At 38.5% G+C, this 27,962-nt stretch overlaps 1 protein-coding gene across 2 annotated transcripts in view; it reads left to right on the top strand.

Moving 5' to 3' along the window:
* Nucleotides 1–27,962, top strand: part of RSRC1 (arginine and serine rich coiled-coil 1) — a 172,647-nt gene that overhangs the window by 88,040 nt on the left and 56,645 nt on the right. For both annotated transcript variants that reach the window (XM_074912497.1, XM_074912496.1), the window contains one exon: nt 7,334–7,385. In XM_074912497.1, coding sequence (XP_074768598.1) covers nt 7,334–7,385 — 52 coding nt within the window. The remainder of the gene's footprint in view (nt 1–7,333; nt 7,386–27,962) is intronic.

Genomic DNA, 27,962 nt, shown 5'->3' with positions numbered 1-27,962 from the left:
TAAAAAGTATAAAATTCTCAGGAAATGGAGTATGAACTATTTCTTCAGCTTCAAATGTTTTCTCTTCCTGTTCGGGCTATTTATCTAATGTAAGAAAATACCAGGGATTTTGCAATTAAAAAAATATTTCTTCTTATTAGTATCTGTAGTTGTCTACTGTGCTTCTTGAAGACTATAAACAGTCTGACAATTCCTCAGATATTTTTTTTTCCCCTTTTCTTTCCCCAATTTCATCCTCCGTAATAGTAGTAGTGTAAAACTCTATGTCAATATAATGTAATTTTTGTGTGTTTTATTTTTAGCTGCTGAACACTTTTACACAGCTCATATATCAGCTGGATAGTAGTAAAACCAAATTCCTCTCTCCATTGTGTATAACAAAGATAGTTCTGGGCAAGAAGCAAACTGGGAAAAATCTTGTTTGTAAAGTGAACAGAATCAGCACCATCTCTCACTGGGTACATTTTCCCAATTTATACATTTCCCCAGTTTCTCAAACGTTCAATTTTTTTGGAACAGGTAAATCTATATTAGGTCAGGACACTGGTCCTACCGTAGCCTATATCTGAGTATATTGCTGATTGATTGTATCAGAGAAGAAACCCTGACTTGGACATAAATAACATTTTAACATCCAATCATTTAAGCTGATTTATGTCTGAAAATGTAGAGGTTTAATTCGAATAGTGCCAGAAATGCTTATTATGTTTTTATGTTATTAATTCATATTATGAATTATTCTCTGGGAATTTTTTTTTTTTGTGCTTAATGTGAAAAAATGTTCCTCTGTCAGTTTTGAATTTGCAGCTCTCAAATTCATCCTGTTTGCTCTGGTTCATGTAAGAAAAAGGTGACGATTACAAGTTCTCAGTCTCCTTTTTCTTTTCTTTTATTTTTTAATATTGTATGCTCCTGTGAGGTTTTCTCTAATACAAATAAGTCTTTATTGTCAGTTTCTTTGGATTTTTTTTTTTTTAATCATCTAATGAGGAATAAGTGACTGAAAAGGAATCCAACCATTCCTATGCTAAACAAACATGTCACATAATCTTTTCCATCATTTGATCAAACTCCCTTTAAAAGATAGCTGGGGTTAGAGTTCTTTGCTCTTTTCCTGTTGAGATAGATTTACTAGAATTGGGATGTATAATATTTCAGGTGAAGGCAGGCCACTGATTTTCAGAATATATTAAAAGGAAATTATACATCTATTGCTTTTGTTTAATTTTTGTCATTTCTTCCTTGTCTTTTCTCATTACTGCTGTGTACTGAGGTCTGCTTTTAGCTGTCCACAATGATGCTAAAACTGGTTTTACTTGAATTGATACTGTTGTTTGAGAATGCAGAAGGTAGAGAAGAAGTTCTCCCCGTGTGCATTACTCTGTATTTATCAGCATTACATTTTATCCTGTTCCGCGCTGCTGTTATCACTTCATCTGATTCAGCCTGTCAGCCTCCTGTACCCCGAACTGTTGTGTGTCCCCGTCCATTTGATGGAATGCCATCATTCAGCACCTTTCCTGGATCCCTCCTGCAGCTGTAAAACCAGTCTCCATTTTAATATGGAACAGGTAGTGGTTGCTGATACCTCTGAGAGGTGGTCTTTGCTTACTTTGTGCCTCCTTTGCTTCTTTTCTTATGCAGGACTTTAATGAGAAGCTTTTGGCACTTCAAACATCAGCTTGTCTTTCCAAGCTACTGTATCAGTGTATTTGAGGAATTTTGAATAGACTCGTGAGGTTTGGGTGTTTTTTCAGTTGTTTTTAGACAGTCTATTAACATCATGCTTTTCCTTCTGCCCTGAACGGAGCCTCTCCTTCATCTGTATGAACTCCATCCCTTAAATAGCAGGGCTGCTCTCTTTATCCCCGCTAAACAATTCTCTTCACCCAAACCTCATCTTATACTCTGTTCACTGGGCCTCAGTCTCCTCCTGTAAGTTGAGGCCACCGAGCCCCGAAGCTGCCAGCCCAGAGTCCTCCCCGGGCCAGTTCTTTGTGCCTCCTCCTGCCCCTTCCCACCGCGACGTGCGTGTGGCAGCCTCCCACCTGCAGTCTGGAGTCTGCAACTAGTGAGGGTTTGTGGGGAGGAAGACTGCATTTCCAGGCTTTTCCTGAATTGTGGGAAGAGTTGGTTACCTTCGATTTTTTTTTTTTTTTTCCCGTTACAATTCCTCTGGTTATGAGTGAAGAGCCAAGCCTGAGAAGCATGTACGAACAGAATCACTTGATAAAGCCTCTAGAAAACTCGTGGTTGCAGTAACGCTGGGGAATTCTCTTATATTCTCAGCTTTGCCAACTTTTCTTTTTCTGGAATTCATTGTAAATGATGTTTGTTTTAGGTTTCTGACCCACTTTGGAAGTATTCCCAGTAGTTTTGGATAGCCGTCTCTTCAGACAATGAGGAAACTTATGTTTTGTTCTTTCTTTTTCTTGTTAGACTTTTTCTTAACCTTTTTTTGAGCTCATCAGGCGTTGGGAAAGGCTAGATAAATGTCCCCAGGAAACTGGTGACAGGCTGGAGTTAAAACAGGAAGATGGATTTGAGCTTTCAAAATCATGTGTAAGGTTACTTAATTAGTGTTTATGTGCTGAGTCCTTTGGGTATTGTTTTGATTTCGTTTTTTAAACTGGAATTTTTCTGTATACGTTTGCATCAAGAGCAATTTGAACCTGGGGAAATGACATCTCACTGAGGAAATCTGTATTTGCCACAACTACAGTTCACATTCTATTTTTAATTGCAGTTGTGCTAATACCGTCCCCAAAACATGAGCAGGAACATACTATATTGCCACTGTAGCGATGGCATTTGGCTGTGAGGCCATGAGTTGTCTTCAGGAAGAAACCTGGACACAAACCTGTTCTTCAGGGGCAGGGGGAGAAGTAATATTAAGATATTTCAACTGGTATAAACAAACCAGCTTGCAAAGGTCAGAGATCTATAGCTTCGTAGTTTTCTAATGTAATATAATGCCCTGCAGGAAATTCTGGTTTTATCAGTAAGTGGAAAAAATCTTTTTAAATTACGAACTCGACTATTTTTGTTAAACAAATTTGATATCCTACGTCCTCTCTGCAAGTAGAACATTGAATTATAATTTCAGACTGCACATGTATCTCAGACAGCTAAGGAATGGGATCATGTTTGCTGTGGGCAGCATGGCACTTGGGGGCTGCTACTCACCTCTGCTGGCAGAGGGCTTAGGGACTGCTATTTTTGTCTTTATCACAGGCAAAGATAAAACATTTGTGTAAAAAAAAACCACAAAAATTGATCAGTATCACACTAAGGTTCGTTAGGCTTTTTGTAGAGATGTTATAAAATAGTTAAATTATACCCAACCAGTGTCATCCTCAATTTACAGGAGGAATTGAACGTCTCCAGTTTTAGCACTGACAATAAACACCAGTGACATATTCTGTATGAAAATTCCATGTTCATATAAATTAGGTAAGAGAGCGTTGCAACTCAAAGTACTGCAGCATCATTAACTGCTTGAATCTGTTGATAACGTAATGTTTTCCAGCACTAACAAGAGCCACGTGCACTACTTCACAATATTCACATCGTTACTTCAAACAGAAGTTTGGAATCTTTTTAAGCTTCGTGTTTCTCAAATTTTTTTCCTCAATGTTCTCAAGTCCATTTTCACTTTAACGTTGTTTTCGCAGTCAAAAATGTTTATCGTGCCTCACGAATAGCAGGAAGATTTTTAAAAATAAAAGCTAGTAGTTGAATTGAAGTGTTTGATTCTAACCTCTTAATTAGTTTGAAATTTAAAAGCTGAATCTCCCTTGCAATTGAATATTTTGAAAGCAAAACATGACATTGATGCCGTGTCTGAAGCTGCCTGTTATGCGTGTCACTTATTTGCCACTAGGAGCTACAGGGAGCAACTTGTGTGTGTTTTGTTTTGTTTGTTTGTTTGTTTTTTTCCATAATAGGCACCAAATTTAAAGTTACGAGACTGGTTTTAGTGCAGTTTTATTAAAGAATAGACTATTTATGAAAGCAGTAGACATTCTGCAAAGAAATGCAAGATAAGAAGCATATGCCACATCTTCCTAAAAAAGCTTTTGTTAAAAATTGAACACATATAATCACATTTTAGCTTGAGATATTAATAACAATTATTAATCGCACGGATATTTCTGTTTTATGGCATCCTATAGAGTGTTACAGTTTTCTAAAGCATAATTCCAGTGTGTTACCTGACCCTTTCTGACATATGTAAAACTTGTCATTCGGGATGCTTGACACAGCTCGAGTCGTTTTGCGATGTGCCTGTTAGGGATTTCCTCTCCTCCTTTTACAGTTAGTGGTCACCTTCATCAGCTGGTACCATAAATACTTGGCAATGGTTTTCTTTACTGTTTTGAATTCTTTTCCTTCTGTGTTTTGCTTAAGACTGCAAGGAGATACGAGGGTTTATTTTGCGACTTGTGCTCAACACGGCTCTGATAATGTTTTCTACACCAATCATTTCACCATTTTAAAGTTTCCTGAGGGTTTTTCTGAATTTTGTCGCTTAATGGTCTTCTAAATCAATACTACTGTCCACTAGTTGGTCTTTCTCGCACATTGCTAACGGCTTGTTAGGGGGGGTCTAACTGATTTTCTGATTAATTTGGCCATTTCCTCAGAACATTGGCCTCATCCACCAGTTGGACAAATGCTTTCTGGAGCCAAGCTAGTAACCTTTGAGAACCCTCCCTCCAGTCATTGTTTAGGACATATCAATTGATAATACGAAGGCATCCATGCCAAGTTCTCCTGTGGGTATACCAGTGTCTGGGAAGCAGTGAAGTAAGGAAATGTGTCTGTGGCTTCCAGTGGGTTATTGCTGAGTAGAAGAATTTTAGTCTAACCTACCTTACAAGACGCATTCATACCCACCTGAGGGGAGTGGGGAAAGGCATTTTGAGCTGTGTGGAGCATTTCAGAGCAGGGAGAGCAGTTGTGGCAGTATTGGTGGGGCTTTATTTTTAGTGCTGGGAGGTGTGAGTTGTACCGCTGCTCTCCCTTATCCTCCGTCTGGAGCCTGGTTTAACATTTCCTCTTCCAGGGAATTATTGTTGGTGTGGTGGTGCTAGATGTTGCCACTGTGGGATTTGAATATGCTAATAACTGTCAGTGGAACATCTCTTTCTCTAGTCTGTAGTGCTATACAGACCGTTCCTTGGCCAAAAAGAAGAGATCCTTTTATTTGAGAGATCCAGGTATTTTTGTTAAATATCTAAGAGACTAACTGCTGTAAGAATAGAAAATTGTATTTCTTAATGCAACCACTTGTGTAGCGTTTGAGACACACTTGAGTCTTACAGAAAAAAGCTGCTTTAGAACTGCATCGGCTCGTGGTGTTGCCTGCGTTGGGCAGCCACTGGGAGGATGCTCGTGCTGTGCCGGCTGTGGGGCCGCGCTGCGGGGCAGGGGATCCGTTAAGTTCATTAAACACTTTGTTACAGAATGGACAAAAGGCACGTAGGAAACTGGTTTAATGTGCTGTGAGTGTCACTGGGTGCCTGAACCCGGCTGGTGGGTGGGGTTGCACAAAGACTTGGACAGTTCATGTGAAGACGGGAGAGCAGGTCGTATTTTCCACCAAACGCTTTTTCTTCTCTGCTAAACTGTACTGCAACATTTTGCCATACTAAAGTAACCCTGGTGATTATTTTTTTTTTTTTTTTTAATCTAAAGTTGTCAGAGAAATGGAAAAACCGCAAACCCAAGTACAGCTTTTCTGAAACTTAGTAAGTTGGGCGAGTTTGTTCTGGATGGAAAGCAGATCTTTTTCTTCCTCTCCTTTCTTTCTTCTAGTGACGTATTTAATATGCCAAAACATATTGTAACAATCAGTTCGTTGCAAGAGGAAGAAATTTGAAGGTATTTTTGCTATAAACGTCAAGATTTTTCTTGTTGCCACCAAGATTAGTGGTCAACTCTGATGGTAACATTGGTATAGTTGTTATAATAATAAATTTTGCCCAATAATTTTGGGTTTGTGCAAAGAGCTAGCAAAACTCTAAACTAAAAATATTAGACCTCTGTACAACTAAAATATGGATTTTCATTTACATTTCCTTTCTCAATCTGTGGATTGATGTAACGTTTTTCATATTGCATGCTAATGAAAGGAACAGTCTGTAAATTCTTGTAGAAATTCAATCGTTTTTTGTCATCAATTAGCCTCTTAATAAGTGTAGGCATAATGTAAAACAAAGGATTAATAAATAATTAAAAAGAATAAGCCCCTAAAAAGCAGAAAGTGAATTTTTTTTATAAATTAGTAGAAGGAGGCCGTTTTAAACAGATTATGTTAATAGTGACATGACACCAATCCTGCTGTAAAAGTCTTCCTTTGAGCACAATGGAATCAGAGATGTCTTTGGTTGAAAGAGATTCGGAGAAAAGCTAACTCTCTTGCCCTACAGAGCAGCAGCATCTGGGACAGTCATAGTAAAGAGTTTTGCCTGATTACCTTGATTAATATTTGTATGGCTAATGGGGCGAAACTGGAAGCGGGCAAACTTAGTCTGGTTATCAGAAAAAATATTCTAGTAGCAATATCTGCCTGGAAGAGTTGGAAATCTGAACAATGACACCCAAAATTTCTATCATGTTTTATTTTTAGTGCAGAGCAGAAGCCTCCCAAACTTTTCAGACGGTTACAGAAATAATCAACTTCTGAACTCCGTGACAAATGTGGTTTGTGTATAAATTTAACTGTGAAAACGTTTGAGTGGCTTCAAAATTAGAGGGATGGCAAGCACATTGGACACAGTAAAACATCACTTGGAATAATTAGCATAGTGGGTACACAGCCAACAATATGTTCCTCAACCCAACAGATGTGAAGAAATACCTTAAGGAGAGGAAAAAAAAAAAAAAATCAAAACAGATAACAGAAGAAGTGTGAAAAACTTGCCATGTATTAATCCTGTTAAAACCAGATTTTGAGCATGCTTATGGAGCCCTGTATTTTTGTGTAACGAGGTCACCAAGGAGCTGGGGAGGGTTTGGTGTTGAGGGACTGAGAAAGGACCTGGAGGTGGCTTCAGCTGGGCCGTGGCTCTGGGTGCTGGGGTTGGTCAGGGTGTCACAGCGCTACCTAATCCAAATTCTGAAAATGTACCTGCTAGTTTCAAACTCAAATATGATAGTACCCACCTCCGTCTGGAGGTTTCCTTGATGGCGTGTAGCACTGAGCCTCTCGTGGCGTGAGAGCTCCCGTTGGAGATGGCCGTGCCGTAGTCGGTAAGGGGTGACCTGGTGACCTTGCATGTTGAATGTGTGAACAGTTGTGAAGATTAATAAATTTTTCTCTTTTCAGACTCCTGCTGAACAGGCCAAAGCTAGATTACAGCTGGTGCTCGAGGCAGCTGGTAAGTGTTGCTATTATAAGTAAAATTATATTCTTCAAAATGTATTTGACTCTTGTAATATCAGATAGTAATTGTATTCTTTTGTCTGGCAAATGCTGAGTCCCTTTCTCCATAGCTCACTTCAATTCCTGGTTAAGATGAAACCAGTGTCCGTCATCACTGCCACTTAGTAAATCCCTTTAAAGAGATAAAAATAAGTAATTTTTGTTTGCTGTTGAGAACCAGCGCTCAGACTTCATGTGTTTGTCCTCTTGCTGCTACTGAGACTTTATTCTGTGCTGCTATTCAAAAATTTGGGTTTGTTTCTTTATTTTTTAGCATTGAACTGAATTAGTGCATGTATATATTTATTTATTTGAAGCGGTAGCTGAAACATGTAGCAAGCTTTCCAAAAGGCTCAGATCAGGAGGCTGATCTACGTAATAGCTCTCTACAGAGAGAAACATTCCTCTTTAGTCTAGCACTCTTAAGGAAAACAAGATGCATATCTGGGTAACTCTTTAATTTTGGATTAATTAACCGTATTTAATTTAAATAAAAAATGGAGAAATCTTGTAGTTTGATGGAAGGTCTAAAACTTTGAAGAAACTCTTGTCCTGTTGTGCCAAAGGTGAGAAGATCATTCCTCTTCTCGTGCCTTTTTTGCCAGTGTTGTATCAAAGCCAACGTGCTTTCCGCAGGCTTTGGCGCAGAGGTTTGTGTCCTCCCCTCAGCCGGGCTCCCGAGGGTTGTTTGCCAGAGCTCTGTGTGTTTTGGTGCACTTACGCTCTGATTGGGAAAACATGACTCAAGAACCTTACGCTGTAGTAGGGCTGCGGTGATTAGAATAAATTAATAAAGGAATAGTGATCCTTTTATATAACCTTACTGGATGTTCTTTAGGTATTTGCATTTGTTTTCAGACTATTGAAATAATGATTTAATGCTCAAAAGTTGTAGTCTGAGGTTTGTAATCCTAATTAGTTTCTATATCTTATTTTAATTTTTTCATTAAAACTCTGTCAGTTCGTCACGCAAAAAGGAAAGCTTTCCGTATTTCGTATGCATGGCAATAAATACACGTTTGTCTTTAGTTCAGCTTTCATCTCTCACATATGTATTTTTAACTTATAAACAGCAATCGCCAAGAAATACCGGTTTTAATTTTTTCCCCTTATGGAAACCCTCTGTTTTAAGGAGTACCCGTTTTCACATTGCTGATATTTTTTTCCCCAAAACACATCTAGCTTTTTGTATTGTACAGCTTCAAATGCATTCATTGTTCTCCGTAACTTTTAATAAAGCTTTGAAGCGTATAATTATAAAATAGATGTGACAGCACTGACCTAAAAAAGCACAATTTGTCTATACTACACACATCTATCACACCTCATTTTTAAATTTAACACCTGGGAAGTGTATAAAAGGTATCTCTGGGTTGTATATCATCATGACCTGAGTCCCCAAACTTTCCAAAGCCATATAAAAGGTCTGTGACATTGTTAAAATTAAATATTCACAATTGAAGCCTGACGCCTAGACTGGAGCTGCAAGCTGTTCATAAATAACTCAAGAGAGTTAATCTGTTTGTTTCTCATACCATCCAAAATACAGAAAGAAGTTCTTTCCTGGCTTTATTTAAGTCTTGGTAATCTCAGATATTTATGAGATCATCCCCCCACCTTCTTCCCCCAGTCCTGTATTCAGTCAATTACATTGAATTTTTATTAAATTGGTGTGAGAGGAGCGTTGGAAACGTTAATAATGTTGTTGCAATATCTTTTTGTGTGTTTACTCATTGTAAAATCAGCACTTTTTTCACCTTCAGATTTCTTTTTATTTTTTTTCAACTTATGTTAGACGGTTACTGAGCAGCTTTTCAAGGAGTTCACAATCAGTAGGTTAATTGCTGGCGCTGTCGTAGCGTGACGCCGCATGATTTAATTGAATAGAATGTAAATTTAAATCTGTACTTTAGCAATGATGAACAAAGCTGTTGTTTGCCTGTGTAGTGCTCGATACAGGATCCATCCCAAACCTGGGAATTAAATGGTAGAATATCTGGCTGTGCACGTTGTAGGAATCGTTCCAATCCCACTAATCGGGGAAGAAAGCTGCGCTTTATTCAAAATGTATTCTCTCTGTTTTAATGGCTGTTGATGACACTGTACTCCTCTGTGGTTTGGACAAACAAAACAGTCTTACCTTCTGCTATAGCTTAAAATTACTAAAAGTTGTTGGAGAGGTGTTTGGGAAGGTCCCGTGGTCGTTCATCTCTACTGACACGCTGCTATGTTGGCATTCCCATTGCCCTTTCCCTGCCATTTCCATGCCGTTAATATCCCATCTCCCACCAAAAATCAAACATTTTCTTATATTGTTTGTATTCAAATATATTTGCTCATTTCATTCTGAAGGTTTCCATATCTTACTATACCTTGAAAGAATTAACCTGGAGAAAATTAACTTTTTTTACTTAGGAGGCTTTTTGCTTCTTAATATCCTGGAAACGCCTTTGGGTAAGCGGAACACGGAGCAAGTGGTACCCGACTGTGTCAGGGACGATGTTAAGGTGCATAAACTGCAGCCAGTTTGTCTACAAAATACCAGTCAGTGCTTTTTGTAAGAGCAGTCTGGCTTTAAGTTCAAGCTGGTGTTAGGTTTTGAAGTTTGCTTATGGCCTTTCCCAGCAGTACATTTATCCGCTGCTTGAGTTTATGATCTGCTACTCGCCACAGACTCACGATATTTGAAATTTAATTTCTTTATTTTACTATCTAAATTTTCCTTTTGTTCACCCTCATCGATTGGTGTGAATTCTGATGTGTCTTTTGTCAGTGCTGCCACTGTAGATTAAAGCACTGTACTGAAAAAAGGAAGATAGATTGGGATGTAAATTTGTCGTGTACACGTGGAAGAATGGCGTGTGTGTGCTATTGGATGGTCATTTTGAGAGAAGAAATTGCCTGTAAGTAACGCTACAACTTTGCAACAAGTCCCTGCTGCACTGGAGAAGTTAATTTTTATCCCATTTGTCTAGGCTGGAAATGGTATTAGAATATATCTTTAATGACTTACATTGACTAATTAAACATAGATAAGGCGTGGTGGCAGGCTGTCTGCTGGCGCTTCCCATAGCTGCTCCAAGTATGAAGGGTCGTGCCTCTTCAGAAGCAGTTTTTTATCATTCATAACCGTCTCACTGAAACTTTTCAGTACCTGGAACTTGTAGAAGGTTGAGGGAAAATTGTTTGATGTCAGGGCTTAAGTTCAGGCGCTTTCTTCAGACTGGGCACAGGAACAAATTCATATTTGTGTGCCGTGTGTGTTTTTTAAGAGTAGGCATTCGGGCTGTTGCTTTATCAGAGCACGGAATGTCTGAGGATATTTTGTTCAAATTTAAAAGCAGGAATTCCCAACCTTTCTCCAAGCCTAGGAAATGTCAGTCCAAAAGCTGGTTGTGCTCTGTTCCTGTGTGTTGGGCTAGTAAAACAGCTAACCCTGCTTTCGTACCAAGCGCCACAGACAATGGCATTAGCTACAGACAAGAGGCGCTTTATAAGGGGTGTAATTTCCAAAAGAATTTAGACACAAAAAGGTTTAGATAGTCCTTGTTTTGCTTTATTCTTCTTCTGGTGTTTGAGTGAAATATTTACATGTTAGAATTGTTTTAACCTGCAGATGTTTGTGTGTATCTTTTTTTTTTTTTTTTTTTTTTTTTTTGTGCTTCACATCAACCTATTGACATGGAAATTACGTGTCTTTATTCCTGGGGGTTTTTAAGCAAGAGAAAGTGGTCTATTGAATTACACTAATAATGTTATGGATTTACAGGATATAGGTTGGAAAGTGCTTTCACTGTGTCAACTTTTCCAAGTCCTGTTCCAGTACAACGGCCATAGTTTTAAAAAGTTAATTATACATTACTGTGTTCCCTTCGCTCTTCCCTGCTTTCTTCATCACCAGAGATGCTTGATTTTAGGGAAAGTAGGTCCAATGGCTAACTGATCAGCCTCAGCAGGAATTGTAGATATTTAATATCTTGGGAAAATCTGCTTTTTGAATCTAACTTAGATATTAATTTAGGAAATAACAACTGATTTCTCTGAAACAAAAAAGATAGCAAATAGTAAACCAGACTCTTAAATTGGATTGTTTTGGGTGTGGGAATTGTGACTTCTGGCCTCTTGTTGTGAGAGAGCTGATAAAATAAAAAATACTCACCTGTATTTATGAGGAAGGAAGGGAAGATGGCCGTTTTTGTATTTAGGTAATATAGTGCTGTCAAGAAATTTTGTCTCCAAGTCCTTCGTTCATGCTGACTTTGCTATGCACATTGTTAAATAATTTTTTTCTTTGTTGATGTAGATTAATGTCAGCATCTTTGTTCTCATTAAGCAGGGCAATACTTGAAGATACTGAAGCACTCCAATTTTTAAGGCAGCTGACTTTTGATTTATAAAAGCCGCCATTCAGTAGAAGTTGTTGGCCTCAGCTATAAATATATATTTGTATGACTCTTCTTTATTTACCCTTCTTAATATAGAGATACGAGAAAGCCTTTTTAGCACCCTCTAACAATATCACAGCAACTTGCCATGTTTGAGCAGATGTTAAGCAGGCAATAGTTGAATGTTAATTTTGAGAGGGTGGTATGTTTAAGCCTATCTGAAGTATGTTGCATGTGGGCCTTCCAGACTTAGCTACAATGCTTTGTCTCTTGGGAGAATTTTAAAGCTAAACCTCTTTCTTTTTCTCACTCTATATGGACTCTCTCAAGTCAGTATAAAGCAGATCATCCCTAGGCTAAAGCTCTTCAGCTTTTGTTATTGGGCTCTGTAGACCTGTAATTAGGCCTCCTGGCAGGCCTTGCAGGCCAGTTAATGGTCATATGGAGTTTCTATGAGGCAGACTGGCTTTGTATAAATCCTTCGTAGGGATACGTTTATGGGTCACTTCCTACCAGGCCGGGGCTTTGTGCCGCTGCCCCACGGGCTGACAGGGAGCAGGTTCCCTTGACCATCGACAGCTCAGTTTGCGGCGCACAATCTACCCGGCTAATCCCCAGTGTAAACAGAGGATTTAGCTGAGCTTCTGTCACTTACAGTTGCCAAACCACTTGGGTGTCTGTGATTTCTTTCCCAGACTTCATTACCGCGGGACGGAGAAGCACAGAAGATTTGAGCTGGGGTTTTGTGTTAAACGTTTGCTTGCTCGTATCGCTAATTTTAAGGGAAAAAAGTTTGCCCTGCTTCAAATCCTGCCTTGCTCAAACCCATCAGCTTAGCAAAAACCTCAAAACTTGACAGCTGGGTAATTTGTGCCATAAATGGTTGTATTGGACCTGTGTTTTCTCATAAAGATTAAAATACGGATGAATATTCCAAAATATAAATGTATCGATATGAAATAGCGTGTGGACCTTTCAAACTGTCAATATTGCTCCTTTACTGAAGTAGCCTGGAAGTTTTTCTATGGTGATAAGCAGAAATTTCTTACTCTCCATATAAAGACGATGACAAAAGGCAATTGATCCGGATTTTCAAAGGTCTAGAGTTGAAATAAGTGACTGATCTATTTTTGGAATCTGCATTTCAATCTATCGCTGAAAGAGCATTCAAGAATAGAGCATTTTTGTGCAAAGAATTCTGGACAGAGTTTATTTAAAGGAAACTTCAGAAGTGAGACACTAATAAGGCATTAGCAATATGAGGTAAAAATTGATGAATACAAATCATAAGCATTTAACATTTATCAGATCTGTTTGGCAGCAGTTCTGGATAGCGGATATTTAACTCATTATCTTTGAATTATACTATCAGATTGCTCTCTTTAATTTTGTACCAAGCATCTTTATTACATTTTACATATTCCTTAAAGAGAAAATCGTTGAATATAGCAAATATTTTGTCCCTAGCTGTTGTAAAAATGCAAATGTTTTATAATACTTACTGCATTTTTTTTTTTAAAGATCTACCCATTATAACACACGGTATTAGGGATAAAAGTCCTAATTTGCACTCAGTGCCCGATAAATAAATAGTCAAATATTCTCCACTTTCTGGTATCAAAATGGCTCATAACAGATGTGGCTGAAAGGACCACATACGTAGACTGTATGATTTTAGTCTGGTGGAACTAATAGGATCACTTGCTACTTTATAGATTCTTGCTTTTCTTTTACTTTAATAAAAACTGTTTAGTTAAATAGGATGGCCTCTGTTTTGCTCTTTTCTAGCTATGCAAAGTAGTAAGGCAGGCAGGTGGCAACAAGTATGAAAAATTTCCTTTTATTGGTGCTTATTGTTAAGTGCCAAATTTATAAAATGTTTATGGATTTCTCACGTTGATTATGGTTTTCTTACTTTTGATTTTGCAATTTCTATTCCTTTCACTGAAAACTTGATGGCCTTAGTTTGAATTTCTAATAATGCAGATTTTAAAAGGGTGGTTGATATGTGTTGGTATATATGCACAAAGGATGAAATTAAAAATATTTTACCTGTTTCGTGGAAATTTAAAAATAGGTTGTAACAGAATGCTTTCCTCAGAAATTGTAAGAATTTTAACTTAGAACAAGTTTAAAAGTTGCTGAATGCTGAAAAAGAGATTAATGTCATTACTATGTGGGTATGCTCAGTTTGAACATAAAATTCTTCTATCAGTTTCATGCAGTTGTTTTGAGTAGTGTCCATTGATACTTTGGATAATTGAATTTTCCTTTTATTTATATCAAAATCTCAATTTGTGAGCAAAGTTGACTTATTGAATTACCTTTTCTCTATGTGACAAACACAGATGCAGGTGCTACAAATCTTTTTAAATGTGTGTTGTGCAGCATTCATAGAATCATATCACAGAATGGATTGAGTCGGAAGGGACCTTAAAGGTCACTCAGGGCCACCTTCCAGTAGCCCCGGTTGCCCAAAGCCCCGTCCAACCTGGCCTTGAACCCTTCCAGGGAGGGGGCAGCCACAGCTGCTCTGGGCAGCCTGTGCCAGGGCCTCACCCCCCTCACAGGGGAGAATTTCTGCCTTACACTTTTGCAGCCTCCAGCAAGCGTTTGTAGTTGAGAACCTCCTGCTCCCGTACTCCGAGAGGGCTCTCAGAAGCACGACCTTGGGTTTTATTATATTGCAGGCTACAAAATAGTGTGTAGTAATTACCGCAGGTTAAATTTGTGTCATGCTTGTATACGGAGGACAACCCATTAGAACGTTAAAAACCACCAAAAAAACCCCAAGTTGTTTAAAAGAAGTTTTAGGTTGGACTTTATAAAGCTCGCTTTGCAAGGTTGTCCTGAGGAGGCCAGAAATTTTTTCATGTTTTCCAAAATAAATCTGAGGAGAAACTGTCATCCCCATTGCTGCTGTGGTTTCAGCTACAAGCACTAATTGCCTGTAGCCCCAACAAATTGCCGTTTATGGTTTTTATTCCTTAATGTCTTTGTTGTTTCAGTAGGCTTTCTGTGTTATCTCTTCACTTTATGGCTGAGGTTTGTCAGGACTGGACGGTTTTGCTGTTTTGCCTCTGTATTCCTCAGAAAACTTCAGAATGAGACTGAGAACTTGAGAGGGAAATGAAGAGGAAGGTGGGCAGAGGAAAGCTAAAACATTTGTTCAGAAAATGTACACGTGAGGCATGGCTGTTGCAATGTACCCTTGGTGATAGGTTTGGGTTTTTTCAAACACTAAGATAATTATCTTTTTCTCTGCACGTGTTAGCATTAAGAATTGGCTGGTGCAGGAGTGGGCAACCGCAGGCACAGGCGTAGTTTGGCATTGATCGAGATTTGGGCTGGCGGTAGTGACTAACAGTTTGGTTAAATGTGCTTTGTACTAAGCAGAGAGGTTCTTTGTCACTGGTTAATCTGGAGCACAGGTCTGCTGGGGAGCGGCTGGGGGAACTGGGGGGGTTCAGTCTGGAGAAGAGGAGGCTGAGGGGAGACCTCCTGGCCCTCTGCAACTCCCTGCCAGGAGGGGGCAGAGAGGGGGGATGAGTCTCTGGAGCCAAGGCCCCAGCGCCAGGCCCCGAGGGAATGGCCTCAAGCTGCCCAGGGCAGGGTCAGGCTGGCTCTGAGGAAGGATTTCTGTGCAGAAGGGGCTGTTGGGCGTTGGAATGGGCTGCCCAGGGCAAGGGGGAGTCCCCGGGATCCCTGGAGGGGTTGAAGAGTCGGGCTGAGCCAGCGCTGAGGGATCTGGGGGAGTTGGGAACGGTCAGGGGGAGGGTCATGGCTGGGCTGGAGGAGCTGCGAGGGCTTTTCCAACCTGGATGCTTCTGTGATGATTCTGTGATCATATAGGAAATAGGTAAGTGCATGAAACAGTACTGTCTTGCATTTGTGAACTGCAAAGAAACAAATACAACAAGATAGATTCCTCCCATCTGCAGCCTTTCTAATTGACATGCAAACATGCATGAGGATCCTTTCCTGCATACCAGTTAGGATGCAAAGAGATAACTGGTAAAGTGATAAAAAGATCAAGTTTCTTGAATTTTTACCACTACTCTTGAATGTCCGTGTAACAACTGAGTATTGCTTTTATCCAGCTGTATCTGGCCTGGGTGATGCTTTTCCCACTGCCCTGAGAAACTGAACACACTGTTTATTGGTACCCAAAGTACCAAATTTGAATTATGTTCATCAGCCTAATGTCTTATTTTGTCGGCCTTTCCTAACACTTAGAGAACTTTGAGACTTAGAGACTTTGGTAGGAGGTCTGAGTATTCCCCTCACTTCTCTCAGTTCATTATTGGAGACAAATAGAAGAAACCACATCTGTGGATTTCATTACCTGTTTTGCTTCCTTTGTGTCACTCTATTAACCCCAAAAGTGAAACTGAAGTCCTTCAGAAATGCTTTTCTGCCAGAACATCAAGCAGAAACTTAAGGAAGAACTTAACACAGGAAGTTCATAGGGCATTTTATTCTTCTACAGTGAACATGTGTTTTCAAGGATTTGATCTACAGTGAAATTTTTTTTTTTTTTCTCGGAGTTCCTAAAAATAATTGATACCATGGAATTCCTTTGGACCTTGTTCAACCAAAAAAATATTCACATCTTGTTGTTATAGTCACAAATAATTGCTTGGAAGTGTTTGTTAACACCATCTTAAATCCAAGTTGTCATAGGCAGACAAGAACCTTAATTTCTATTGCATCCAGATTTTGAAGAGGGCATCAGGTGCTTAAGGCAATCCAAAAGTCTTCTGAGTATCTTTTTATTCTCTTCCTTCTACAGGATCACTATAAATAAAACCACATTTTCATCTACTAAAAGGAATAAAAAAATTCTGCATCTTTTCCCAAGAGTGTTGTATTCTTTTTAGTATGTTTACATACCTGAATTTCCCATTCACGACTTTTTTTCTACCCAGCTTCATCCTAGGTTTTTTAAGCTTCATACTAGCAAGATCAAAACAGATACAGGTGTTCATTTTTAGAGAATATATTCTTGATTTTTTTTTTAATATTTCAGGACTCGAGACACAAATAGAAAATTTAATTTTCAAGAAAATGATTCGTATAATATATAGACTAATGAAAGACTGCAGCTTGAAAAAAATGATGAATTATCCCAGTCTCTATTTTGATAAGTAAGCTTTATGGTTATTTCTTAATGAAACGTTTGATGGCTGAAGGATTCATAGAAGAGATCTTCCTGCAAGAAGAAGAAGAAGAAGAAGAAGGGTGGTGGTTCTTTCAGTGTCTACAAAACTGTGAACCCTGGGGAGAACTTTGGTCAGTAGTGAGGCTATATCAGTCCGTGACTTTGTTATCTTTCCTCTGTTCTTTTAAAGGTAAATAAACTGGAATGTCACTTGTGAAATGTCTACCAAAGCATCCCGGTAGGCTGTGCGGTGCAGTCTGGTTTCTGCTCTGTCTGTCCTGAGTTGTGCAGTAGAAGTTTGGGTAGCGTCCCACAGCTCCAGAAAAGCGTAATCTCCTCTGGACTTCAGGGTGCTCAGTGAGCTCCTCCTTTCCATAAGGATCTGAACATTTATTCTTCCATCTATAATCCTGTCCTCAAGCTCTACAGATCAGTTCACAACTCTTGATTGGTGACATGCTCAACTTAGGTTTCATTTGCTCAGTATCACTGTGGCAGACGCACATCCTCAGTTTAGAGTGACGTCTCCAGAGTTTTCCCAGTATATCCTTCTGCTGTAGGTACATATTTGAAGATGAAAAATTGTATCCTGTTCTGGAAAACTAGCTAATTTAGGAAACATCTAATTATGGAGTTAGAGAACCCAGTTTCTAGGTCAACTGCTGATTCCTACTCAGCAGATTTCCCTGTCTAAAACCATGTAGTTGATGACATCAGCAGGAAGGGCACTTTCGAACAAACTGAGAGATATAAGAATGAATTAAAAAAAAAAATCAAGAAAAGGTATATTGGCATAAATTTACGGTGCCCAGTTTTTATATTGTGTGTTTTATGAGAATTGCAGGTATTTTAAGACTGAGTTTCAGAAAGATGAAGAAAGTATTTGAACTCATCTGAACGATCTACACCCATGAACTTTATAGCCATGCACAAGTGCACATACAGCTGGACATTAAATATATTTCTTCATATGTTACTTGCTCCTAATTTGTTGGGCAAAGCTACAGAATCTCATTGGAGTACACAAAAAAAAACCACAACAAAACACCACAACTTTCTGCATGCAAAGTGACAACTATATTTAAAAAAAAGTCATTACTCCAAGTAATTACTTTTTTAACGTATTAATGGTCTTGTCCTTACAGAGAATGTGATTTTTGAAGTGCAGCTGGTTTTTGTAGTTGGTGAGCAAAGTAAGCGCTTGATCAATCAATAATTACATCAATAATTAATTCAACTTCATGTTCATGATTACTGAAAAAATACAAAATTTTAATTGCACAAATTTGGATAGAGAGTAAAATGTGTTTGAAACAAAATAATTCAGTTTTGCAATTTATAATACCACTGTATTGGTGTCTAAAAGCCATTGGCTTCATGAACCTCTTTTAGGTTCTTACAAGAGATTACAAAAATGGCTCAAAGCCTTTCTTTTAAGAATGATTTTTTTTTTTTTCCTAGTTTAAGAAGCCAATGAGTACTTGCTAATGTAGGGATGCCATAATGTAAAACAGAGGCTATAAGTAGTCTTTACAGTAACTTTATTAGTTAATGAACATTTATTGCCTTTAGAAATAATTGTAAAGCTTTTAGAATTTCTATTTTTTTTTGTTAGATTTTTATCTGAGACCTTTTTTATTTTTTTTATACTACCGAGAAACAAAAGTATCTTGGGCTTACATTATAACTAATGGGTTTTCAGTAATATTGTAGCATATGGTATACATGATTTTGATGCAAATATGTGTGCTAATTATGTGCAGATGAATCTTTCAGTCCTGCTATTGATCTTAAGTCAAAGACAATTTTTCAGTTAGCTTGAGTTTTATATCAATTCATATTTAGCAACTTTCCCCAGTAATTTAATTATACACTGTTTTGGCTGCAGAAACCATATGTGGTTGTGTCGCTAGGTTCTGTTTAAGCGTGCCTTTTGGGAAATGTTATGTCTTAATATTGATAGTAAAGTATTTATTTCTCATACTTCACCCAATCTGTCGCGCCATCTTCTCTGTAGAGGTGCCTGCCTCGGGCTGTGGGCATTAAAGCATTAGCCAGAACGTGTGCCCCTAAAATACGTTATGACAGTCTACCCTGTAAATCTTTGGATGTTTACTACCCTTCGGTTTAGATTTTCTGCGAGTGAAACTGGAGAGTTTGGCTGGATTTTGTAGCATGAATGCCCAGAAAAGGGCTTTAAAGTGCTCGATGTGCTCAGCAGCACCGGCTCGGGCTGATGGGCACAAATTGCGTGTTTAAATGTTTAGGGCCTCTCTGTCTAATATCCAGCTGTGAAGCGTGCCAGAATCTCTCACTTAGCTTGCTGAAAGGAGAAATAAATGGAAAAGAAAGAAAATGCCCTGGGACACTGTCGTGATTGTGCTTCCTGCAGGTTTTTGAGTGCGGAGGTAATTATAGGAGGCCTTGCTCATGCTCTAGCTGGTAGGCATTTCCAAGGCACCTATAATTTAATAGATAAATACTCCTTATCTATCGATGGATTTCAGATCACAGTGTCCTTCTGAGGTCAGGCAATGGTTTCAGGGGGTTTCGGCGACTTGCCAACAGTCACGGGTAGTCTGTGATGGAATGGGAATGAAGCCCGTGTCCCAGAACTTGGTCTCATGTGTGATCACGTCATCATTTCTCCTTCTTGGCTCTAGACTGAGATGAGAGGGTGTAATTAGTAAGTAGTGCCCTATCTGCTGTTATTTTACAACTGGGAGAGGTAGATCTTCGTGGTTTTCCAGAAATACGCATTGCTACGTGCGAAGCGGAGGTACCTGAACTGCAGGTAGAGAATTAAGTATCATTGTATCTAAGGACATACTCACAGAAGAAGGCAGACCTTTAATCAAAGATGAATATTTCTGTTTCTTTCATTGCTACTGCACAAAATACCTGAAGTTTAAGAGCCAGATGTTGATGGAGTTAACACTGGTGCTGTAGAGCGCAGCCCATTCTGTCATGGAGCAGAAGGAACACGAAGGTATCTCCACCGAGAGATGGTCTTTGGGTTGTTGGAATTTACATCTTGCCATACTGGTCATTGGAGGAAATCCTCCTCTGGTACCACTCCTGAGCACGTACTGAGATCTCCTGATCTGAATGTTGTGTCCGTAGCGACACTGGGGACGGCTCTTCCTGCGTACAGCCCCAGTTCTCGCTAACAGACTTTGGAAACCTACTTCTGTTCTTCTGCACAGTAAGAAAGTGCAGAATTATTGCTGAGTGCTAATAGTGTGCAGAAGTACAGGCTGGGTGTAAAAATCTTAAAGTCTGGAAAATACAGCAGGAATTTGTGAATCTTGGTGTACACAGGTCCAAGGGCCTTTTTTCCTAGTAGTTCCCTGTCAGCTCCGCTAAGCTCACTTGCCTACTTGTGGAGGATGTTAAATTGCATCATTTTCTTGAAATATTTCATAGCAAGTGGAAATCAAAACCTTCCATTTTTGTGCTTTTCACATTGATCCTTTCAGGAAAACCTGAAATACAAGCATGTTGCCCTGAATTCAGAAGTACAGTCATCCAGCATCTGAAGATCTTGTTTCATGCCTACATGATCTTGTAAATCCTGTATATTAATTTTTTTCTCTTGAACCAAGAGTAGTATTTAATGTGGGTAATAAAATTCTTGTTTTACAGTTATTGAAAGAATATTTATCACAACTTTATTAAATATGGAGAACTAAGTGTGCCATTTTCTCCAAGTAGTTTCGTTTGCTCATGTTTTCTTTGTTGACCCAAATGAATGAAATTAGAACAAACAATCTCCGAGTCATTTGTAATCAAGAGCTGATTAATGGAGTTTGGTTTCATAGCCATTATTCATTCAAGAACACCTGATATCTTTCCCATAAACAAATTGTGTTTGTCCAAATTAAGAAATTAAATGAAGCATTTGATGAGTTTATGATTGACCCTTCTAACTCTGAGCCCATTAGTCAATGTCGTTATCATACAAAACTGTTTGACTAATGTGCTGTCTGAAGAAGCATGTGGATTTATTATGATTTCTGATTAATGCATGCTGCAAGCCAAACTACTAGATTGTAATATATTTTTTTATTTTCATTTTGGCAGTCGCGGAAGATTTTCATCTGTGATGAAATGCATTCGTGTCCCATTAGATTTAGGGATGATTATGAGGTGTCAACTGAATAAATCTTAAAATATAGTAGTGGATGTTTTGCAAATACTTTTTTTTTTTTTTTTTTTCCTCCCCCCAGTGGTGCAGTTGTGTTAGGCTTTTTATAAGGATGACCCCCTGTCATTTAACTGGAACTTTTGTATCACTTAAGAGGAGTTTTCACACTTTTGAGACTACCAGTAAGGATTTCTATTAAAATAGGCATTATTGATTTCCTTTTTATTGTTCATACTTCTTTGTTTTATGAAATTTTAATATCTGTAGTTTTTTTAAAAAGTGTACTGGGGTGTGTTTGGTTACTTTGGTTATTTTGAAAGGTTTTTATACGACAGTATTTTCAGCCTAGAACAATGCTTTTGAAAAGTGGTCTTTAAACTTCTGTAATAATAACATGGCTGTATCTTTAAAATGCTATAAATACTATTATTTTGAGAATTTTTTTCAGTTTTAGCTATCCTAAAAGATTTTTTACAAAATTTGCTCTTTAAAGGTAATTCATTATGTGCTCTGTAAAACAGATTAGAACAAGTCCTTTCCTAACACCTTGGAAAACAGTTCCCTTTACAATCCATGCTTCTTCAGGATTTCGAGAAACTTTTTTGAAAATAAGTGACCCTATGAAAATGCAGTCTTTGGAGAAAAAATTGTTTTCTGTTCTCACCAAGACATTTTTTTTCTAAAACGTCAAGAGCAATACATGTTGTATGTCCGTGTTAAATGGGAATGCCCTTCCTGGATCATTTGGATGTTTGTGGTACAAGCAGGAACTTTATCTGATGTTTCACTTCTTTGTTTTCAGGCCACCATTCTATGTTGCTCCACTCTGGGGGGAGGGAGTCGAACTCTGTGATCTTCACAATTCACAGCTAACACTACCTGCATTCATTGGATGCTGCTACCTGTAGATATCTGAACTTATTTATGTTTTTAATTTTAAATGGAAAAGCATGCAGATGTACCTGGAGAAAAATATAAAAACGTGTCAGAGGTGCAGAGAAAAGAAAAAAAAAAAAGGGCATAAAAATTGTTTTTGCAGAAGAAATAATATGTCTCTTTCTTTAGACTAGTGGAGTTGCTTCCATACATGCCAAATCAGGCAGTAATATGCCTAATGGATAACAGGAGTTAGAACCAGCATAAACTTAGAACAGGTTTTTGTCTGTGGTAGGATGTTGCCCATCCTGGCACTGAAATACATTTCTACCCTTTAACAGATTCCTCATTAACTCATTCAAAATAATTGTTTCAAAGACTGAATGCAGCTCCAGTCTCTCAGCTATTTCAAGTAGTGTATTATATGTATTAATAATTTTACCTATAGACAAATGAATATTTTTTTCCCCTTTGAAAAAAGTACCTGCTAGCTAGAAGCCTCCCATGGTCTACTCTGAGAACTTCGCATAGTAACAATTGAAGAGTGCATTCAGAGAATTTATTAAAAAAAAAGAAAAATCTCCCAAATATGTGACGAATAAACTTACACTAACTGCCTGGAGCTATATTTGCCTGTAACATTTAAAACTAATTCCTTGTCTGGTGTTTAGCTGTGTAGGGAGACCTGAACAAGCACCAGCAATCTTTGATCCTAAACCAAAGGGTGTGAAAGGGAGAGACTGACTTGTGAGTTAAAAAGCATCCAGGGTGATGTTTTAAGAACAGTTAAATGATATAATGGTAGAGACAGTGTTTATTACTTACTTGAATAATGTGTTGGCAGATATAAACCATATATATATATATATACACACGTATACCCTCACACAGGTACATACATATTTCTCTAGTCTTCTTTTTTTACAATGAAAAGCTAGACTTTCTTTCACCACTTCCAAATGCGAGTCAATATGCCAAAGCAAGGAAAGTTCATGCCGAATTAAATTTGCAGACAATTATTTCAACCATGTTGCCACAAGCTTATCAAAGAATTGCGCTGTGATACATGGGAAAGGGCAAAATGGTGTCTCCGATAGAAAGCAAGAGTAATGAAAACTTGTGTTGTTTGCCATATCACTTGTACTGATTACCCCAGCAAGAAAAACCAAGTATTTCAAAACACAGCTAATGTGAACAATCACATTGTACGCTTTTATGTCAGATCCTCCCTTTAATTCCCTTTCTATTGCTTTTCTCTATGGCTATAGTGTAATTTATTATTTAAGATTTCTGGTCAGTCTTCTTTGTTGAAGCCATCATGCATCCCTTTATGTTGTTAAACGAAGTAATTTAATCAAAGTATTGTCGTAAAGGTTTTGGGCGTTGTATGCTGTTGATCTTAAGTCCTTGGAGAGTCTTGTCTGAAAAACGGTAATGATTTTATAATGGTGAGCCTCTTTGAGCAAGGTGAAAGTGTGATTCCATTGCTATCAACTCAAGGCAAGACAACATGAAGGGAAGACTCGGTCATGGATTTCTCAGTTCTTTATGAAACGAGAGTTATTCACGTTTGCATCGGAGAAGAACAAGTACTGGAAACCCTGAACTGGTCCTACCTGAGCGAAGCAGTTGAGTGCAGAGCTCTGTAGGAACAGAGCCATGTTCAGGGTGAGGGTCATTAGCTACAGTCAGTAGAGATGAAATAAAGTGTCAGTTATGTTGTTATGTATTTATACCTCTCTGAAGCAGAGGGGGGAGGCAGCAATGTCTATATTTACTGTTGTTATCAAGATTTTTAACAGAAAGAACTTGCACTGAAACCTGATAATAGTTGAGCCTGCGCCTAGTAGCTTATTTCAAAGAAAAGGCAGTGCTATGAATGGTGTTCTTAGCAGTGTTTCTATTAATCAGTGTGTCAATATGACATACGAGCAATTGCTTTTTGGAAATCCGAAGCAGCATTTCATCCTGGAACTTGTCTGTTCTCGCTCACGCGGATGTACCCATCTGCAGCTCTGGTTTTACCTCCTGTATGTTCCTAACTTGCAGTAACACTTGATTTCTGGATATTCTGCTCTGAAGTGTGGGTAAAACTAAGGCTGGGGGTAAGGAAATGAGTGGTGGTAAAATGAAGAGCACAAAGGAGATAAAAGTTACGTTGAGGAGACGATGTGGAGCGAGGGAAAGTTTAGGGCAGCTACGAGCAGCAGAGTAAGAGAAGCGCAGAGAGGAAGAGCAAACTTATTTAAAAAAAACTTTAGCGCGGTTCACCTGAGTGCTTGATCAGGGTGCAAAACTGGAGTATGCAGAACCACGAGAATCGGTGTCCATGCTAACAGCTTTATACTGTATTCTGACCAGTGGTTTGTCTTCACGTACACAGTTTTTACCTGGACTAGATCTCGCGCAATCAAGAATTTCCCTCGGGCAGAGAACAGGCTGGAAAGGCTTCCAGAGAAATCCCTCTTCCTCACGGCTTTTGTGCCCAGCCTGGCCCAGCTTGATTAAACCCTACAGAAAATTCAGCTTCATTTTTCAGTTCTGGGTTTAAGCCTCCTCAGAGAAGAAATCTGAGGGAATTTAACTACAGCGATTTGTGTATGTCCCCGGTAATCTCTTTTTCATAGGCTAACAGCTTGAGCAAACTTAGATATAATTTCTTGGGAACATGTTGCATCAAAGGTGCTTTTGCAAATGGTGGGGGCTGTAGAGCTTCATAAAGAGAAGATCCCCAGCATGTTCTAGAGAGTTGAAACATCTGTCCTTGTCCCTGTCTTCAAAAATGCTTATGCGTAGATAACTTACCTCCCTCCTCAAAGCAAAATTGAATAAAGAAACCTCAGAAAAATCAACTGAAGCACACCCAAGCTTGTAAAATTTTAGCTCAGTCAGTTCAGTGAAGTTGCATTAAACAGGTCCTAATAGTCAAATCACCCTGTTAGGATCCTCTCATCATCCTACATTAAGTTGTTCATCCTGGGCTATATTACAGAACTGCATTCATTCACTCTGGTGATGGTCAACTTATTTTCCGTGAGACATAAGTTTAACCGGAATTGTTATTTACTTACTGTGTAGGAAAACCTGCAGTACTTCCATTTCATGTGTCTTCCTTCTTTTCTTGCCTACGTCTCTCCTGCCTTTGTGAAAATCTATGGTGAATGTTTCAAAACTGGTTGTATTAGAGCTGCTGAAGCTGATGTGGTAGCATCCTCTGCTCCTGGAGAAAATCTGAAAATCATTTGTCTGTCTTTAAACGTTATCTGCCTGGCAAAGGAAATCTCTGGACTTCAGGGAAAGACACGAAATTGTTATGAATGATACCTGGAATTGATTACATCTAGTAAACCTCAGACTGACCAACTTAGACTTCAGCCATGACTTTGGCAAGTGTTTCAGTAAGAAAAATGTCTTTTTTTTTTTTTTTTTTTTTCCCTTTAGCTGTAAATATGAACTTGAGAATAGCCCGTGCTCCTTTGCTTCAGCAGTGCCTTTAGTACTTAATGACGTCTCAAGTCACAATTTAAAATACCTTGTTTGATGTTTGAAAGGTTGGTTTGCACTTTCCAATCTGGCATGTCTAAACAGGCAGGAGTTCATACCTGGTGACATTTTTGTCCCTGCTGTGGCCATATACATACTTCTGTTGATGGGACTTTTACGCAAGTCAAAGTCAAAGGGCATTTTGAAGTTCTGAGCAGCAGGTGGGGGGCCCCATCCATGAAGGAATCCACTTCTAGAGTGTGTCCTGTAGTGCTGATCTGTGTTTTGGTTGTTACAGCATGGCAGAACATGAGAGGTGCCGGTTTTCTTGCTTTTTCTAGTGCTTAGAATTTTAGCTTGTTTGCTTGAAATTGATATGACCATTGAATAATCCCTCACGCACTTCTGTCTGTGTGCTGTGCATATATTAGAAACAAATTTGCTCCTCAACGTATGTTTTCTGCTACACCACACTTTCTGGTTGAAGATGGGGAGGTTAAGAACATTGTTGGTGCACCAGTAGCACTATTATGAGCATTTGAAGAACGATGACATTAGAACTGGCAAGGTTTTTTTTTGTTGTGGGGGTTTTTTTGGGTATTTTTTTTTTTGTGTGTACTTTCTCATTCATTTTTTGGTCTGTATGCTATTTAAGTTTTCATTGTAATAAGCATCTTTTTTTCATAGCTATCGTTGAAGTAGAGAATTCACGTTATGTTACTTTATTCAAACAAATTATGCTTAAAGTATGAAATTTAACAATCAGATATATGCATTTTTAATATGTGCGTTGATGTATTTTATAAAATGCCTGTAGTCATTAAAATACATCCCGAAACCCCTATCATAGACCCTGTTGCAACCTCCTCCAGAAATGTGACTCTTCACGTGTTCGCGTAGATGTGTATCGAGAGCAGCAGGTTTACCGGAGGTGAGGGGAGACATTTTTTATTTACTTCTATTATTGTTCCCTGTCTTTATCAAGTGTTTGAGATAAATTAGAATCAAGGTTGCCACCAAAATCCAACTTGATCGAGTGGCAGAGTGATCTGGAGCCACCCGAAGAGGCTCTGCTGTGCCATGATCACCTCTAAAGATAATTAAGGGATATTATCTTTTGGGCTGTACCGTTTCCAGGTTTCTGCTGCTGTGTGTCTATACAGGTAGCCTTTTTTTAAAAAAGCTTATTGAACAAGCTTATTCCTAGCATTTTTAGTGGTGAGAAATGTGGGTTTTTTGGGACGAAGCCCCACGCATTCCCATTCCCCGCGCTGTATTTCTGCACAGAGGACACGTTGCCGCACCAATTAGTTGCCATTAGAGCTTGCTTGGTGGCCCTGGCTGGCTGCACCTCGTCTCTGCCTTTAAGCTGGACGTTATTGACATTTTATTCAAAGACTCAGCCTAGAAACAGATGATAAAATGAGCTGTGCTCTTCAGCAGATAAATTTACAGTATTCAGCTGTTTGTAGGTGATTATGCAGGGCTGCAACAAAATAAAGCCTAAAGCATCATATTAGCTGTGCCGTTTATACGGGTGCTAATACACTTTGAATAAAACCCTCAATTACTAAGCACTTTTGAGTCCTGACAAGACAGTCCCATGACGTTAATGGTATCTTTATAACCTTTTTAACTTCTTGTTTCTCTGACAGAGCACTACAATAACAGCGATGGGTTTGCCCTTGGCAAGCAAAAACTCATTTTGAGAGGATAATAAGTATTTACTATTTAGATAGCTGGCAATAAAATTTCTCTGAATGAGATTTTACTGAGAAAATACAAACTGATTAAATTACTTTCTTTAATGGACTGGTGAAGCATGTAATAATAGTTTGTTGAAGCAGAAAGTCTAATGTTTCGATTATTTTTTTTTTTTTTGTGAAAATATAAGCCAATTCTTTCACCAAGTAGAAATTTTCACTGGAAAAACTTATGCCAACCTTTCCATGCAAGTCACAAGATTTTTTCTCATCTTGATTAATAATCTTTAACGTTGACAGCCAGTATTATAGTTGCAAAGAGTATTGGGCATCCCTAAATATTCTTACAGAGAACTACATTCGTCTGGTGCTAGGGTACGTGCAGAAAAACGTGGAAAGTGATGTCAGCTTATATCTCAAAAATAAATATTTATTGGAAAGCCACGTAGCATGCACTGCACTTCAAACCAGAACATTTTGTAGAACAAAACTAGTTTAATAGCTGGGTATGCTCCAGCAGAAGGCTATTTCCCAGGTGATGTGGAATATTTATGAGATTAAGAAAAAAGTCCTTTTAAGAATGTGTGCTAGAACACATTCAGTTATTTAAAATATTTGGGTTTATTGTATTTCTAAACAAATAAAGAAAAAGGGGAAAAAAAACCCAACACAGAAAGATTATACAAAAGTACAAAAGGAGCAGGTTTTACAGATCTTGCAAAGTGAGGAAAATGTGTATTTGTAAAACTGATCTGCGAACACCCACCTACATTGTCAC

The sequence above is a fragment of the Athene noctua genome, chromosome 8, assembly GCF_965140245.1.
Source record: "Athene noctua chromosome 8, bAthNoc1.hap1.1, whole genome shotgun sequence".
NCBI classification, from domain to species: domain Eukaryota; kingdom Metazoa; phylum Chordata; class Aves; order Strigiformes; family Strigidae; genus Athene; species Athene noctua.
This window is presented reverse-complemented; position numbering and strand designations above follow the sequence as displayed.